Below are 18,490 nucleotides of genomic sequence, written 5' to 3'. Positions count from 1 at the left end.
GAGTACTAGAAAACTTAAGTTCTATTAAAGGATATGGTTGGTAATTTTCTATATTTTTCTTATTGTCAACAAATCTCATGTGCAGAGCCAAACCAACATTGAATTGGTCCCATTACACCAAAGCTTGATATATCTTATTCCACTGTGCTGTAGACCTCCGTTGTTGTCCAAAAACTATTAAAAACGCACTAGGTGACACGTTCCTTGTCCTGAAAGAGTTTGGGCACATTAGGTTTTTTAGAAATGGCTCCAAAGACTAGTAACAGCAATCACATTTTGCAGCCTCTGGAGAGTAGTTCTATGTACAGCAGACGCCACAGTGCATGTGTGGGGATGCGGTTCTGTTTACAGAGCTTCACTGGCGATGATGTGCTACATATCGCAACCTCTTGACTTTATAAAGTTATTTACAATGTTCAATGTAGAACAAAGTCAACTGAATCAAATGATTCTTGTAAGACTAATATAAAAGTGTTGCTAGTACTACTGTATAAATCACACTGCGAATCAACACCTCAAGCTCACACAGGTGACTTTTAAGCTGCCTGCTGGCATAACATGGCAAGTAAACAAGTAGCTGGTCAAAAAATCTAACATGTAAGAAACCAAACAGACAAATTTTTATCTATTTTTCTCAGAAGATGGTTGATGAAACCAGGGCTAAAATGTAAGTAACTGACTAACATTCAACAGGTCAAGAAAAAGACGCATTCAATGCAATTTTTGCTAACATGTTACCCAGAAGAAAGTCATAAGTAGATGTAGCAGTGTATAGCAAATAGTGCCAAACCATTAGTTTGTTGTAATGTAATCAACAGTTCTGACAATCTGTCTGCAAAAATATGAACCCTTCTCTGTCTCCAGCTTCTCAAATGTGAGCTAGTTTTTCTGTTTAATCGTTTTAAAATGAGTATCTTGCCTTGTGGTCTCTTTTATAGACTAAATAATCTAATAAAACATCAACAGATTGACCAAAAGTAAAAGTAATTGTTTATTGCTCCACTAATATTAAGGCTCATAGCTGTGAGATAATCATTGTCTCATCAGCATTTCAATATATTTCTGAGTGTGCAACTTATTAAACCTGCGATGAGCCATTTTTTCACCAGAAAACCTTTAATAAAACACGCACACAGAGAGATCACTAATCACTTTGGCATTTAGAGCTCATTAATCTGTTCACACTCGTCAATCAGCTAGCCGCTGAGCCTGTGTTTGTGCTGGATACACACACGCGCTGTCACTCGATGATCTCTCTCTGCTCCAGTCAGTTAATCTTCCAGCAAATTTCCTCGGATCTGTGTGTAACTACAGCACATGCACTATACAACTGTAATGAGTGTGACTCATTCACGCCGGCTCGTTATCGAGTCCACGTTGTAGGCTGAGCTAACACCGCACATAAACAAACACACACCACACGTGCACACACACACACAATCAATCCAACAATCATGACAGCTGTTTGGCTCAGGAAAGAGGGACAGGAAGCAAAAAAGAGGGAAGATGGAGAAACCATAAGGTGAAAAAATAGATTAGTTTAGCTTCACTTACCTTGGTCAGCTCATTCTTATCACCACTTCTCTGGCAGCTACCTGCACTCTACCTGAGCATTTTGCTGTGTTTGTATGTGAGTGGTTGTTAAAAGAGATTTGATTTCCCAGCCAGAAGGAAGCCTGTGGCCCCGGAGGAGAGATGTGGGTCATATACTGTTAATTTAACGGACTCAAGCTAATGCTAAAAGCTCTCCAGTGGGAGTTATACCATCTGAGCCGTTTCCTGCTATTTCCCACCCGTATTAAAAGGATTTGTAGCATTTAGATTATTTCAATAAATCATGCAGTTCATTCCCCTCATTAGTGGTGAGCCGAGCCTCTGCACTGCATTTTAGATTGTGTGCCACAACAGGTTTAGAGTGAAATCTGCTTTATTGCTCTATATGGCAACAAAAAAACAAAAAAAACAGAACAAAGGTGAATTACTCTCAGTTCAAACTGAGCTACAGTTAAGCGTAGTGTCTCAAAATTGCAGAGTGGAGAGATGGCAGATAATGGGCAAGAGAGTAAAAAGATTATATTTTGTGTGTGGTAGTAATAACCAAAAACAAGCTGTTTGTTATGAGGTGGCAATCTTGAAAACAATATTTAACTGAATCCAGGATACAGACACCACAACAAGTGATTTAGATGACGACGAGAGCTGCTGTTTTACTGTATATTCTAAGTTATGCATGATTCTAGTTTTCAAGCTATTTCTTCCCTCAGTTGTGTTTTAGAAAGAGACTTATGTGGATTATTTAGTGTAAATGTGACAGAATTGAGACCAGAATTAGTGTCATTGCTTGTCCCATCAAGCATATGTAAGGTTTATGTTGATATATTGGTAAAAGTGAGCTCTTGTCAGTCATCAGACGTGGTGGGATCTCTACAGAAGTCCATCGGACTACGGTGCACGTTAAAAAATGACATTAAGGGGTACCCAGTGCATTAAAAAGTATTTGACGAGTTAGGAGTAAGAGAGGGCTGGTACACTTCATTTGCAATGTTGCCTCTACTTTCTTCTCGTGATGACATCAGGTTGTTCGTGCACGCCCACAAACAGCCGTCCATTCTGTAGCTAAGGTTGTTCACATTGTTCACTTGCATATTTCAAATTTGATTCTGGTTCGAGCATATCCAGATGTATTTGAGAAGAACTGAGCCACTATAAGATAAATTAGTGAATCATGCAAAGATATTCCAGTAGAGCCCCAGAATATAAATATAGAAATGTGCGTGATACGTCCCCCTTTAATTGAATAGACTAAACTTAAAGAGATTATCCCTTGGAAAAAAGTTAGCACTAGATATTTTTTTACACAAATCAAGCATTAAAGCGGACTTACTATGATACCAATGAGTGCATCTACTGTACACATTTATCACGAGTCACTGAGAGACGGATTATATTTACATTTGTTATAACAGAAAAGGCAATAAAGAATGTGTTTAATCCAGCAGGCCAGAGGGATGAGAGCACTAAATAACTGTACTTTAGTGTTTGTGGACAGAGAATGTACGTCTGGAGGGACGAGGGTGAACCCCCTGACCCATGAAGCATGTTTAGATTGGGACACTATATATGTTAATGTTGCTGAAATTGTCTCAAAGTGTGTCAGTACCTGAGAGGGTCACCGTTGTTGACTTTCTGCTTGAAGAGAATAATGAAAAAGATGCTTGATCATCACAAGAAAAATACAGAACAAATGAGAGGAAAAGCCAGAATGTGTCAGAAAGAAAGCAGCGATGTCAAATCATGAGCTGAATCATAGAATACTAGTTTAAAGGGTTTTTTGGATGTGAGGAAAAAGGGGATTCGATGTTTACTACTTTTTATTTTTCCATTTTCTTGTTCTTTTTCCCCCTCTGCATGCTGATGTGTCATCTGCTCTGTTCTTCTGAGCTTTTTTTTTTTTTTTTTTTTTTTTTTTTTTTGCCGTCTGAGTTTGTGTGTTTACATCTTTCTGTGGATGTGTGAGGCGACTGGAATAATGACAGAAAAGAAAACAAGGGTAAGAATGGAAAAAGAAATAAAAACAAGACATGCAGTCCTCCATATCCTGCATCAGTAACTGCTAACAGAAGAGTAATTGCTCCAACAACTGAAAATATCAATTAGAACCATTATGATAATTACCTTTCAGTTTCCTGCTCATGTTAAATTGCATATTTGGTTTGCCAGAAGAGAAATCAATAGAAATGGCAGCATTTTTTTAAAATGACTATGGGTTTCATTCATTAACAGTGGACACCCTCATTTCCGAACTCTATCTGATCTGGCAGTCATGATAATTTTATGATAATTGATAATCATGTTATTCATAAATCAGCACTCGATTCCTCAGTTTCACACAGAAATGAGCAGTTTTGAATGCATGCAAGCAAACTCAACTGCAAAAAAAACCAACAAAAAAAAAAAAAAATGCATCTCACCTCGTTTTAGCTGAGCAATGACATTTTTAGCTAATGGGTATGTCATTTACCAGCACTCAAACACACACACACACATTAGTGAAGTATTAAACAGCATGTCTTCCCCCAGGGATGCTGTGCCAGGCAGGGAAAAAGGTTTTTTCTATAGTTTAGTCAGGCACAGAGGACCTGCCTGCCTCTGTGTGTGTGCGCATCTGTGTGTCTGCGCTCATTAATCCCCTTCCAATCGGCCATGACATGTTCATTAGCCTGCCTTCCATTCGCATTGTGAACGCTAAGCCCCAACCAGAGCTACAGTATGTGTGTATGCTTTGTCGTATATGTGAGTATGTGTGTGTTAATGTGCATGTGCAAACTCTTAATAAGCCCAACTTGAGAGAGAAGACGCCTTCAGTTGTTAGAAAGAAGCAGAAGTCAAACACACAGGGACAAGACAGAGATAAGTGCCGCTATAAAGAGACGCTTAAAGGATGAATAGAAGAAGTTGAAGTTGCAGAGTTGGAAGTTGAAGTCATTAAAACATCGGACGGCTTGTTAAAGAAGACGCATGCGGCCTCAACCTCCCACTTTGAAATACCACAGAGTCACATCACAGCAGTTCCATCATTCGGGGTTCACTGCTGTTTCTTCTCATTTATTTTGGGTCTTTTTTGTTGTTTATCAAGCCTGCGGCAAAGTAAACACTACAGCTTCTGTATTCATGCAGGCGTATGTTCAGTTAGCATGATTTTGTTTCTCTTAGTTTGTGTTTCTTATGTCTTACACAGGTAAATAATAATTGCAAATGTACATTTTTGGAATTCTAAAATAAATAATCATTTGGCTTGATTTACAAAAAACAACCTATAGTGACAGTAAGCTTGTATCATGTCCCACTTCCTGTCCGGTCAGAGATTCCCCACTGGGCTCATACATCATCAGATTTATCCCCTGTCGACTTTCTGGGCTTTTGTGATCTTTTCTGGTTGATGCATTGGTCCTTTAAACTTCCCTGGATGCTGCTGCTGCTGCTGCTGTGGTGTTATTCCCTACTGACCATCTCGCCACAGAAAAAAAAAAAGTCGATGTTACTGCAGCTGTAGTTGGGACAGTTGTGTCTAGTATCTGTGCCTCCTCTATGCTCCTCCGTACATGACTGCTAAACATGAATTATTGTTGAAAATACAAAATTGTGTGTTTGAAAATGTCTCGGTGTGACTTCTGTTTGTTCAGTTATTTGCAGGACAAAACACAACAGACCTAAGTTTTGCTATATTTTTAGTATTTTTCAGTGGAATTTTCCTTTAATAGAGCTTTTTTTTCCCCCTTTGTGATGATAAAGGTTCTTCCACAGCATTCATTTTTTAACATTCAATATAAAATGTGAGGTGGTGTATATCAAAATAAACTGATAACTGGCAGCTTCCTCTTCCTCCCATTCTTTCGTTTCCTATAATACTAATCGTCTCCTTCCTTTCCTCCCTCCTTCCATCCTAAATTCTGCTTCCCTTCTGACTTTCCTTTCTAAATTTCTTTTTGTTATGACCATCACCCTTTTTCCCTTTTTTTACCCTACTATACCTGTTTCTTACCTTCTTTCATCCTTCATCTTTAATGCCTGACCTCCATCTTCTCCAGCTTGAAATGATTACCCCTTCCCATCATGTCCTTCGTCTTTTCTTTGTTCTTTCGTTTTTCTTTGTTATGCTTTAATTTTCACTCGCTGTGTCATTTCACCTTCAGTTTTCATTTTTCCTTGTACAATGCTCTTAATGTTTCATGCCCTTCCTTTGCTCAACCTATTTTCCTGTCGTTGTTTTGCTTTTGTTTTTCATTTCAGTTTAGTTGAGTTGATCTGAAGAGTCCTCAAAGCCCAATTTGAGAGCAGTGTGCATGGAAAGGAGTTTTCTCTCTCCTTCTCTGCTTTCACATCCTCTCCCTTTTCTCTTTCTGTTTTTTTTTTTTTTGTTTTTTTTTGTGCCTTGAGTCACACATAAGTAAGCGAGCTTCTTGTGAAGGTTGTCCTGTCATGTGTCTGTCTCTCAATATTTCAGGATGTTATTTTGCCTTTATAGTTCACCGTATTGATCCACTTTGCTTACATCCTCTAGGTTGTGTGCACACACACACACACACACACACACACACACACATACACACATACACCAGCAGGTTTTTAACTGCCTGCGCTGTTAGTGAAGCAAAGCAGCAGGTTGTTGAGAGCTGCAAATGCCTCATTATGTAAGATGTGTTTACCAGATGCCAGTCTACAGTTTCACTTGTCCCCTGCTTTGCTTTGTCTCTTTGTCTTGCTCTCTCACTTAGCTGCAAGCAATTATCATCTATTCCTTTCTGTCCATATCTCTATTTATTACTTGTATTTCTGTATTGTACATTACATTAACCACAATGACATCTGTATCGGTCAGGTGTCAGGATTAATGAGTCATGCACATACAAATACACGTTTTTTTCACTTAGGCAGACACTGTATTGATTAACAATTGTTTCCTGGGGACTTACCTCAATCTTAATTATGTCGAATCCCAAGCTAATCCTACATTAAACCAAAGTCTTAACCTTCAAATGTAATAGTTTACTTTGTGGGGACCATCTTTCTGTCCCCAAATAATGTAATAATAAACATACTCACACTCACAGTCTTGCCATTTCTCTACAACTTTTTAAGGTAGATCAAGTCAAAGAAACTGGCATGGCAAATATTTGTAGAACAGAAGTTGCTAGACAAACCTAAATAAAGTCCCACGAAAAAAACCCCAGCAAAACAGTGTACGAGTTAAAAAGTGCTATCGCATTTAAAAAGTTGATGCATAAAACAAGAAAAATTGGTCACTTTTTTTTTTTCACAAAATTTGAATAAAGACTGAGTATGATAATGAAACATACAGTAATTAACAATGGGGCTGCAACTCTCTTAAAGACTATAATATGACTGAAATGTAAAAAAAAAAATTAAAAAATTAAAAATATCACAATTTTCAAGAGCTAAGTAGTTGACAGTCAATCATCGTCAAATTTTTTTCAACTCTAATCAACAGTATAATATTTAAAAGGCACCAAATCCATAAAAGTGGAATCACCACATTCTGATTTTGATACTTTAGTTGAAGGTAAAAGAAGAACCATCGTTATTCATTGGAAGCATTTAACTGGCTGACATTGAATACATTTACATGCACAAAACATTCTGGTTTTTGCCCTTATCCCAAAAAAGATAAGTTGTTTACATGGCTAATGAAAATAAATATTCCACTAATATTCCCGGGTTTTCAGGGTTGCTCCCGTGGGAACGAGAATCACAAGATCTCCGCAGGCAGTGAAGTAAACCAGCGAGGGGAAAAATATTAGCGAGCTACTGCCTGATATTTATAAATGATATTGATATGACTGATATTGTAAATTTATAGTTACAGTCGTCACCGTCACCATCAAATTCTGAATATTGTCATAGTCGTAATAATAGTGGAATATTAGTGTGCATGTAAAAGTAGTCATTGTTATTGCCAATTTGGTCTATTTGTGGTTGGGAGCAATGTATTTGGTTTGGTTTTACATTACTTTTAATGTATAAAATTAAAATGTATTAACGTCACATAAAAGGAAAAGCAAAGAATTAAAAAAGCAGATAAATCAGTTGCATAAATAGTTTTAGTTTCTATTTAATGATTCCAAACTCTCTTTGTGTCCAGCCCAAGCAGCGTACCTCTCTGTCCTCGTCCCTGGACGTCCAGAGGCCAGTCAACCACAGCTGCGAGCCCAGTGAGGTGAGCTCGTCCCTCGGCTACGCCAGCTTCAGCACCAGCCCCCCTGCCAGCCCTCCCCTCAGCCCCAACCAGGAGGACTCTGCAGGCTCCAACGACGACTGTCAGCTCACAGGTAAGACTCATGAAGCGGGCAGGATTGGGCTGAAGATAATCAATTCATGAGCATCAGGCCATGAAGAGAATTGCTGTGTTGAGTAAAGGCTTGTAACTGTCAGTTAGCAAGCTAGTTAGCTTGGTCAGTAACAGGACAATAAGGGACGTCATGTAACTGTCTACCAAACCAAATGTCTCTCTTAAGCTTAAGTACTGTCGATGGTTTGTTTTTGGTCAGTGGTAGAAATTCTGGTGTCCAAAGTTGAACTTGTTGCAAAAGATTTACGCAGATTTACTTCAACCTTGGGAGGAAATCCACTGATCACGGCAATTCCACTGAACTAAATATTGTCTGAAATGCCGGTGTGATGTTTTCGAGTTGTATCTATTGCTATTAAATACCAAAATGTGGTTGTCTTTTAGGGCCTGATTTCAGCTGGGACATTTCAGTGGTTTTACTGTATTAGATGATAACAATTCTTTGTTTGTAGATGAGGATCAAGTCTGTTTAACTGGAAATTAGGATGCAAACAAGCACTTTCAGGGGAAAACTCTACCGGATATCTCAAAAACTAGGCTCCAAGACATCATCAAAAAATGCTCTGTTACTCCTGCGGGGAGTCCATTTTACTGTCAGCCCAGATGAAACACTGTTGGCTTCATCTAATGACGTCCCCCGTGCTGAGTTTAAAGCTTTCTCTTCCAAGGAGCGCCCTGGTAGCTGAATGGTTACTGCGAATGCCACAGAACTGCAACATACCTGGTTCGATTCCAGTCAGGGTCCTTTGTTGCATGTTGTGCCCGTCTCTCTCTCTCCCTCCCTGCTTCCTGTCTGCTTCTTCACTGCCCATTATCCAATACAAAAGAGGCAAAAATGCCACACACACACAAAAAGTTTCTCCTCCAAAAGGAATATTCTATGTAATGAACGAAGTGTTTTCACACATAAGTATCTCATAAGTAGGGCAATCACATCTTAAACATGCACATATGCACTTTCCAGTACTTTTACTTATGCTTGCATGTTAAAAAAGGAATGTAAATACTAAATAATGCAAACATGTTCATAAGCATTTTAATGTCACTGTATGTTTGCTAAGGAATCTGACACATTTATATATACATTTTTCTCTCCACTTGAACACCGTAGAAGGACCTATCTGAGCTCTAGCTGTCCTTAAACCCCTTTTTTGAACCACTGGTTCACTGTTTGTAGCTCCTTGCCTTCATTTTCTTTGGTATTTCCTACTCACTCGCTTCTTGTTTTACCATAGCAATGGGATTCCTTGTTGTCATGGCAAAGCGGCGGCATTAGCGTTAGTTAGCCGGTGACGTGGTTGTGAATACTTCCTTTTCTCACCTGGGTTTCAGTCCAACTGTCCCTTCACACCCGCTGCTATCTGGCACCGACAGAAGAGGCAAAGCAGGGGAAGTCGACCAGGCGGGAGGCATTTTCTGTGCGTGTGTGATTCTGTTTCATCCAGGAGCAGTTCAGAGCCCCAACTAGACTTTGATCTGTATAGTGCCTCAAACGAAAAACACATTCATTATCAATCCACAGGTGCATGCACACACACACGGACACAGACACACACACACATACACATGCAGACGTAAAACTGAATGAGCCATCTTCATCTACTATTCCCATTGAAGCATTGCTGTGGTGTTTATGTAACAAGAGCGTGTTATGAGTCTGACAGTGATGTCTTCTAAGGACAAAGACTGAGGATGAATACTGATCACAGGGCTGGAAAGCTCTCCACTTTACTTTTAATACATTAATCATTGACATCAAAGTGAATATTGGGAGTGATAAATTGTGGATACATAAGAAGATAACGGCTTACAGGAAGATGTTCATGCTTTGATATCAATGCTGGTGTGAATGCAGTTGGTGACTGACATGATCAGTAGAGATTTTATCAATACTGGTACCAATAGCGGAACCCGTGACATGTTTTTATACCAAGTGTTACTTTGACTCTGTGCATCAAGGCCAAGCGGCAACCTCCGGGACTGAGAAATGAAGCAAACATGAAGTGCCAAAAACTGCAGTTCCTCGAATGGCCACTTGAGGCTCCAAAAAAAGTCAATCCCCATAGACCCCCATGTTAAAATGCCCAACTTTACAGCAGGAATGAAACATGTTTAAACCCTGGTACAAAAACAGTTTTGGTCTCTATAGCTAATTTTCACATTCATGAAAATGTACGAAGGGTGAATTTTTATATAACTCACCCCTTTTAATTTAATTAAAGTTATGTATAGTGTGGCTGCTTTGAGTGACAGGTGGGTGCTGTCACAGGCAAGTTACCACAGCAACATTGGTTGGGTAATGTAACCATGGCGTAGCTCCAGATTTCCAGAGTATAGCCGTAGCTGTGGCTATTTCAGTGTGTTTTCTGTTCATGAAAGTTAACTGTAGCATTTTGGTCGCCTAAAAAAGTCTGTCTTCTTCAGTGTTTGGTTATACTAAAAGACCCTCTAAGGAGTCGGATGTTCAGTTTTATTCCTGTATGTATATTTTGTTTTAATGGTTTTAAGTCTGTTTTTTGCTCACAAAGAATTAGCATTATCAGAGTTAACCATAGACACCGTGCAAATGCACCGTGCTAACCAAGCTAGCAGCTAGCAACAGGGCCAGCTTCACCCTCTCATCCAAATATGGTCACCTCTGGCTCCAGAAATCAGACATGGCGAGGGTCAAAATGAAAACTCGAGGCTTCAGAATGATAGTCCACAAACCAATATGTGACATCATTGTGGCTACATCCATTATTTTTACAGTCTGTGCTCAAGGTCTCTTCAACATATGAGCTGGTGGAGTGGACTGTCGCCACACTGACAGTGGCATAGTTGACGCGTTGCTCAGAAAATCCATAGCACAATAAATGTTTGTCATGTTGTTTAATTAAGTTGCCAGTGCTACTCCCTTCACACAGAGAAGCTGTCACACACATGCACTTAGCTGTATCTCATGTCCCCTGTCGTCACCTACTCTTCCAAGCATTTTAATCTGTCCACCATAAGAGTATGAACATGTCATTGTAGGGAAAAGGTTTATTCCACAGTAGCCAAACAACGATTAAACATATAATGTTTGAATACTAATAGCTGCACCAGCTGCCCAGAAACATATCTGTATTTCAGTCCTAAGCACTCAGGAACTATTACTTAATTAAGACTGGCCAACTTATTTAAATATCCCTCCCCTGTGATCAGTGGTTCATTTACAAACTGTTTAAACATTTGGACGTTTCAGACATTTTGAAAGGTTGCCTGAATAAGACTTAAGACTGCTAAAAGACTAGTGTTTAATGATTGATAATAACACTCACAATAAGAGTAAAAATAAGAATTAGAAAAGAAACATATACTGCACATATATAATAAGGTATAAGGATAAAAATGTAAAAATAAAAATGCCTGTATATTGGCCTGACGTGTAAATAAATATGTAAAATGTACACATCAATCTTTTATTTTTTTAAATTCTGTTTATTGTGGTATTTTGGTACAATATGTAGTACAAAAAGTATAAATACAATTACATAAAAGAGTAATTAAACATACTTTTCAGAGACAGTAAAAAGAAGGAAAGGGAAAAGGATGCCATAGGATGTTTTTTTCAACAACAGTTCATGAGCTTACCCTTTTGAGATACTCAATAAAAAGTTGACAAATCAAATAAAACTTATTATATTCCCTCTTAGAGAATTTCTCCAGCAGGAGTTGTCACATCACATCATTTAACAGGGATAAGTGGGTCGGTGGATTCCTCTGCTTCCAGTTTAATAGAATCAGTCTACGTGTTAACAGTGATAACAGATTATATTGGTTATTTGACAACTCAACATCAGAATATATATGTCACAATTACAACTACACAATAAACTTTTCTATACACTTGAGTGCAGATATGTAAACATGCAGGACGATGCAACGGATTCAGAGAACATGATGTGACAAAACAAGCACACCTGTTGATCCTGTGATGATTGTGCAGCCAGCTGTTGGTTAATTACAATCTTGCAAAGCTCATATTCATTTTCCTGGTAAAGTGAAAGATTGAAATATGACCAGCTTTACCTGACAGTGAAAAAAATAACAATGAAAACTTGCAAATCAGTAATTTTTCTTACTTTCTTTGGATTTGTTTAAACCCAACTGATTGACACGCCATGTTTTTATTCTTGGCAACATCTGAAAAATTCCCATTATATTTACTTGACACATACGCCTGCAGAAGTAAACACACTTTCCCTCACTGTCTTCTTCTTTGATGAGTTATTATAATTGAGTTTGAATCTCTGCCAGAACAGGTACATTTACATTAAGAATTTCATATACCTTATCACTACATTTATAGAAACACATTATATAAGCACTCACAACACATTATGGATACAAATTATAATGTATTCTAAATATACATGTACCTCTCTGTGTCTCTATATATGTCTCTTCCTCGCTCCCCTCGCCTGAAGCTCCAACACCAGGAATAGATTGGCACCCATTTATTTTTCCATTTAATTTTTCTCTATTTTTTTTTTCCCTCCTCCTCCTTCTTCTTCTGCTACTCTGCTCATCCCTCCTGCTTCTCTCTACTTATTAGCTTTATAAGGCCCATTGTGGGGTTGCCATGGTAACAAGTGGCTTACAGAGAGAGAGAGAGAGAGAGAGAGAGAGAGAGAGAGAGAGACAGAGAATGAGAGAAAAGAGGGAGTATATATGTATGTGGGTACAGAAGGCAAAGAGTCACAGAATTCAAAGGATGCCAGTGAAAAAGAGAGTGGGTGAGTGAGAGAGAGAGAGAGAGAATGAGAGTCTAACGTTACAGGAGGGGGTGGAGGTGGGGGGTGGGGGGGTGATGAGCAAAAATCAGGAAAATGGAGAGAATGAAATGTGTGATTTTCAGGGGGTTGGATAGAGAAATGAGGACAAGAAAGTGAAAGAAATTCTTTTTTTCCCCTTGCACACCATAAAAGGCCTTTCCTTCCTTCCTCTCCACATCTGTCTCTCTCCTTATTCCTCTCGTTCTCCTCCTAAAAAAAAAAAAAAAAAAAAAATCACCAACCTTATACAATAAATCGTCGGCCCTGCAGCAAAGTATGCAGGTGTCAGCCACCTGCGTGGGCAGTTGGATAAAAAGGGGGCCTATTTATAACCAATCCATCACTGGTGCTGCTGTTGATGCTTCGGAACTACGGTTTACGTAATGTTGGACATCACTGGTTGAAGATATTCCCTCTGTGCCCTCGGTGCAGAGTGCCAAGTGCGATGCAGTGTTATGTAAAAGCAGTGCAACTGTCGACGCAGTTGTCCTCCATGAATTATGCAGTGCTTCCTGCGACAAGTCAGTAACAAACAGGCACAAATCTTCAGGTCTGTATTTATTCATCTGGAAGGTTTCTGGAACACTTCACAGCTTCTTATACGCACCATAATGTAAATGAACGCGCGGCTTCTGCTCGTGATGTGCAAACACTGTTGCAGATTACATTTTCTACTCATTATGTTGTTTTTAATGTAATTTCAAGGGAAAGCCCTGTATTTGTCAACCTGGGTCTTTTCTCAGTTATGACTATTGCTCATGATAACACTTAGAGCTGCACTAATCAATATTTCTATATTAACAATGGGTCAATTGATATGTAACGTGAAAGGGGTCCCTTGTAGTGATGAATCCAGAGAATAAACACCCGACTCTACAGTTCTCCTTAACTCTACGTAACATTTTGACCTCTTTTAGCTCTTTGTTTTGATTTTACAGTCTGTAATATTATGTTTCTAGAAGAAGGAGGCAGCTTTTTTTTTCAGCAAAAAAGCTCTAAAAACCCCACAGTCCGCTACCTGCCCATCGCCAAACAGCTGGCGGACAAAGTTAGTGCCCAGCTGGTGAACATAGTGAAGTATTTAGTAGCTAATGAGGAGCTGGTGGAGACCAAAACAGAGCTAGAATTAGAGCTAATATTGGACTTATATCAGGTTAATGTTGCTTTATATCTGGTGTGTGAATAGACAATTGTTTGATGACGCATTCGCCATATCAACTTTATAAGATGATAATATGCCAACGTTGCCTTGCTTGTTTTTATTCAGACAGGCTTTTGGTTAAGCTGTTTGAATGGTGGCTTATTTCCTCGTCTGTGTTTTGGAACTTTTGTACATGTTGCAGCATTTTACAGTTTTCTAAAAAGCTTAAACTCAGGATGATCAGAAATCATCTTATCTTTGAGTTCAACTGAAATGAAAGTACTGTAATCCCCTGGAAATCCAATCTGCTGTTGCAGCAAACTGCATTGAGGAACTGGCTACAGCAGGAGTTTCTCTTTATGCACAGTAGCAGTCGATGAAGACTGAACAATGTGTACCTTGTCGTTTCACAAGACACAAAGCATCTTCTCAAGTTTGCTGCTCTCTCTCTGCAATGTAAACAAGCTAAATAGAAGCCTCACATCAATGAAGGAAAACCCGGTAACACATAACTCCCCATAATTCTTCATTCTAACTTATCATGAGAAAATTAATTTCTCTAGACGTGTCTAGGTCAGCTGTGAAAAACATGACTACATACTGTCTACTCAGCCACAGAGGGGCTGAGTGATCGATGAGCTCTAACAGTTAATGAGTTGTAAACGACAAAGCGATCAAACGCTCAGTCTGTGTGTGTGTGTGTGTGTGTGTGTGTGTGTGTGTGTGTGAGTGCAGCACAGGCTGTGTGTGTTTACTTGAAAGAGTTAAGTTCGTTAGACCTCCGTTGCTTAATTCAGTCCTTTGTTCTCAAATATCACACACTCCACTTGTACCTCGACATACGCTCACAAACACGCTCTTCTGCACAAATGCACAATGCGTCTGACAGCCTGCTGTGCTCGATCATTAAGTCACGCACAAAGTCAGCAGCGCCTTTGTTTGCAGCTTTAATTTGATACTCATGTCCTCACACACACACACAAATACACACATACACACACACTAATGGATTTTTCTTGATTTTTCATCTAATTGACACTTTGGCTCTGTCCTTTCTTGTCTTTGTTGCACACGATCACATTTGAAGCCATTTCCTTTTTTGTGTCCGTGCCATAGCATGAAGCTTAACGTCATAAACCTGCTATTAGTGGCCCCTGATAGTTTCCATTAACATATTTAATTATGATTATAGCTTAACAGAAACTCACATGAGCACATCATATGATTTTTATAAAATGACAAATGACAGGAATTTTCCCTGCTGTTCTACCCAGGTTGAATGTACTGAATGCGTTCCCCTCGCAGACGGCAGATGTGATCAAATTATAGCTCTCATCTTGTCACTTTTTCACTCGGGGTTGAGAGAGGGTCAATCAAGATTAAAAGCTGTTAAGTCAAATTTGATGGATGGGAAGAGGAGAAAGGTAGAAAACATTTATACATTTTCTTGTTTTGTTTCTGTTCGACCATCGCTAACTGCAGCCTCAAAGAGCTGGATCAACATCTCGCCGACTCGGAGTGGATTCGCAGTCTCGTGTCTTTGGACGTTGCCGGTCTTTGTAGTGAAGTGTCTTCTTGTTTAGTTTTCACCTCATAAGCTGTGCTAACAGGACAGGTGAAGGAGTTTGTGAGTGCTGTGGGTTTGATGTGGGGGGGCGTTATTTTGTTTTGTTATTCCATGCTTGCTTATTGGCTCTAGGGTTGGTTGGTCCACCTCTTCGGTGTAAACTATTTGATGGATTGCCATAAAGTTGCCTGCATTCATGTCCCTCAGAGGATTTTTCAGATTCATCTAACACCACCAGCAGGTTCACATTTGTGGCTTTTAGTGACACATCTCCATAACTATAAGATGGACTGCTGTGAGATCTGGCAAAAACATTCATATGTCCCCTCTGCCAGCCTCACAGAGCCACTAGCATGGCTGTACACTCTGGTCCTGCGTCAACAGAACACAGTATGCACAACAAAATCAGCAAAGTGGATGAATGTTATTAACGCTTTATTTTCTTCATCTTGAAGTTAGCCATCAGCCCGACCTCTCCTCCTCCTCCTTCTGCCCTCCTCTTTCTTTCCATCTCTCTCTCTCACCGTCTTTGTATTTTTGTTGAAGTCTCCTTCTCTCCTTTTGTGGTTTAGTTTTGGATGAGAGGACCGGAGGTAATGGTGAGTCATGTTTGGATGTTCTGAACACATAAGAGGCTCACACAGACGCTCTGACTGGGTTCAAAACAACAAAACAGAAGAGTAACAGAACTCGGTGATCAACAGCAGAACATCCTTTTGTTGATCACATTCAGCGGCGGTGATGAGGAGACTACAGGACCTGATTGGACAGAATAGTGCAGCTTTATACAGCACAGTAGTGTTTGTTTTAACAGATTTATATATAGTAAATATGGCTTTAGGGGTCATACTCACTGATTGTGGCTTTGATTGTCTTGGGCAGCAGAACTAAGTTGTTATATTGATAAACAGGCCCACATTGATTCTGAAACCGTATACTTGCTGTATGATTATAGAGTGGCAGTGTAGACAGTTAAAGGCTTAACTGTCACTCATAAGTAGACATTAACTCTCAATAGAGGATCTCAATTTTGATCCCAACACTGGTCATGTATCCTATTGGAGTGTCCCTGAACATAGAGGAAGATTTGCACTATGACTTTGTAAAAAATGGGTTGCACCACAAGTTAATGACAACATAGAGCTAAATTTACAATGTATAATCTCCCCTGAGCAGGCCTGAGTCCTTCCTTATTAGCTGGTGTCATGGAAAAAATGGTTAGAAGGATGCAAAATACTAATGATAGAAGAGGTAGAAGATTTTTTTTCCCAGTATTTACACTAGGAGAACATTGTCTGTGACAGGCTTGAACGCCGTAACATTTCATATAACACCATCGTGCACGCTGAGTATTGTGTCGTACACTTGCTTGGATTACAGTGAGTGAAAGCAAGTAAAACTTTATGCTGCTTTCACTTGAGATCAGAATTGCCGCTGGCACCGCTTGGTTGCTTGTAACAGAAACTTGTAATTGTGTAGGTGTTGTCTTCGGCAGAATCTTTTTTGCCAAAATGGAAATTTTTCAGATGCTTGTAAATGTTTTATTATTTATGCTCGTATTAATGTGTGATACAGCCTTCCTCACCTTAGTTAAGACCATACAAGTATAACAGAAGGGATCAATAGATGGTGGCTGAATTATTAACGAGGTAAAGGATAAACACATGTTGTATAATTTAACTAGTTCACTTTTCTAATCTTTTTAATAAAACAATAAAACTGTTGTTGGATTTTCATCACTAGTTAGTGGTGTCTTACCTGAATGCTGCACCAGGTAAAACATCACAGGTCATATCGGTAGTGGTGAAACTGAACAAAGTGGTGAGCTTAGTGTGGAAGTAATTAGTTATAATGTATCATTTAGAGTTTGCACTCAAATTTAAATATAATGTAACAACTAAATTTGAGGTAAATGTGAATGAAATCATGTAAAGTAAAATATGGATTTCTTAATGCACTGTTTTATATCCACTAATGTTGCACCTTGAATAACATCTACCTTTTACAGTGTGATTTGTATAGATTGTCTGCTTTTATGACTCAATATTTTTAGTTCTTTGTTTCTAATTTGCTTGTTTCCATCTTGGTTAATGGGCTGTAAAAACATCAGGGTCAATGCGGAAATTGGTCCAGGAAACTTTCTTTCAAAAAGTCTAATGCTTTGTATTTCATTAATGTTGTCTATAAACAAACCAAAGCAAAAAGAGTAAAAAATGCTCCATACATAATTTTTTGCACTTGAAGAAACACTGTACATGCTGTTACTAATACTACGGCTGCTTCAAACACACACACACACACACACATTTCCCACACATACAACCAGATACACACAGTTAATCGGTGCTGACCTCATATCACACAACTAATTTCAGTGACGCTAGTGATAGACTGCCGTCACTCTCGACTTCAGGAGACTTCGAAAAATGGGTTACCGCGGGAGACGAGCCAGTTGCCGTGGCAATATACTCTGCATACTCAAATCTATCCATCAGACATGAAGCAATGCTCTCAACAGGGAGTCCTCTCTCTCTCTCTCTGTTCGCCTCCCACGGGAGAGAGTTAATACTGACCTGTTTACACCTGTTAGTGTAATGCAGCTCTGGTCACAGACCTGAGGCTAGCTTTCAGCCTGCACAGTGACTCACATGTAGAAAAAAAAAGAGATGACGATAGGGAAAATTATCCCTCATCACTTTAATCATAGTCGGTAAAAAAAGAGATGCAGATTCAGGGATTATATATATTTATATCTCTGTGATGGCTTTCTAGATCAAAAGACATAAGACAGTAAATAATGACTTTATTTGTTATGTAATGCAAAAATTCAATCACATTTACCAACAACTGCTGACCTGACTGTCATTTTCCGTGCCCTCTAACCCTTTCAGTCAGTCAGTTTTTGTACTTCCATTTATCTCTCAGAGTCTCTTATTATCTCTTATTAAATGTATTGCACATTATCTTTTTTTCAAAAACTATTGAAAATGAACAAACATGTAATGTGTTAAAAATTTCAGATGAATACAGTATGTAGAATGTTTACATTTCTGCATGTATATAGAATTGTGTAGAATTTCTATTAGATTAAACATGTATATAGAAGATATAATATA

The 18,490-nt window shown here is 38.9% G+C and overlaps 1 protein-coding gene and 1 long non-coding RNA gene across 7 annotated transcripts in view; one reads left to right on the top strand and one right to left on the bottom strand.

Annotated features, from left to right (window-relative positions):
* anks1b (ankyrin repeat and sterile alpha motif domain containing 1B) overlaps nt 1–18,490 on the top strand; it is a 236,551-nt gene that overhangs the window by 144,357 nt on the left and 73,704 nt on the right. For all 6 annotated transcript variants that reach the window (XM_067581321.1, XM_067581317.1, XM_067581316.1 and 3 more), the window contains one exon: nt 7,661–7,847. In XM_067581321.1, the coding sequence (XP_067437422.1) occupies nt 7,661–7,847 (187 nt within the window). The remainder of the gene's footprint in view (nt 1–7,660; nt 7,848–18,490) is intronic.
* LOC137175574 (uncharacterized) overlaps nt 9,361–18,490 on the bottom strand; it is a 103,816-nt gene continuing 94,686 nt past the window's right edge. Inside the window, exon 4 of the long non-coding RNA XR_010925642.1 lies at nt 9,361–12,876. This is a non-coding gene — a long non-coding RNA (uncharacterized lncRNA). The remainder of the gene's footprint in view (nt 12,877–18,490) is intronic.

This window comes from Thunnus thynnus, chromosome 23 (assembly GCF_963924715.1).
Source record: "Thunnus thynnus chromosome 23, fThuThy2.1, whole genome shotgun sequence".
Taxonomy (NCBI): Eukaryota; Metazoa; Chordata; class Actinopteri; order Scombriformes; family Scombridae; genus Thunnus; species Thunnus thynnus.
This window is presented reverse-complemented; position numbering and strand designations above follow the sequence as displayed.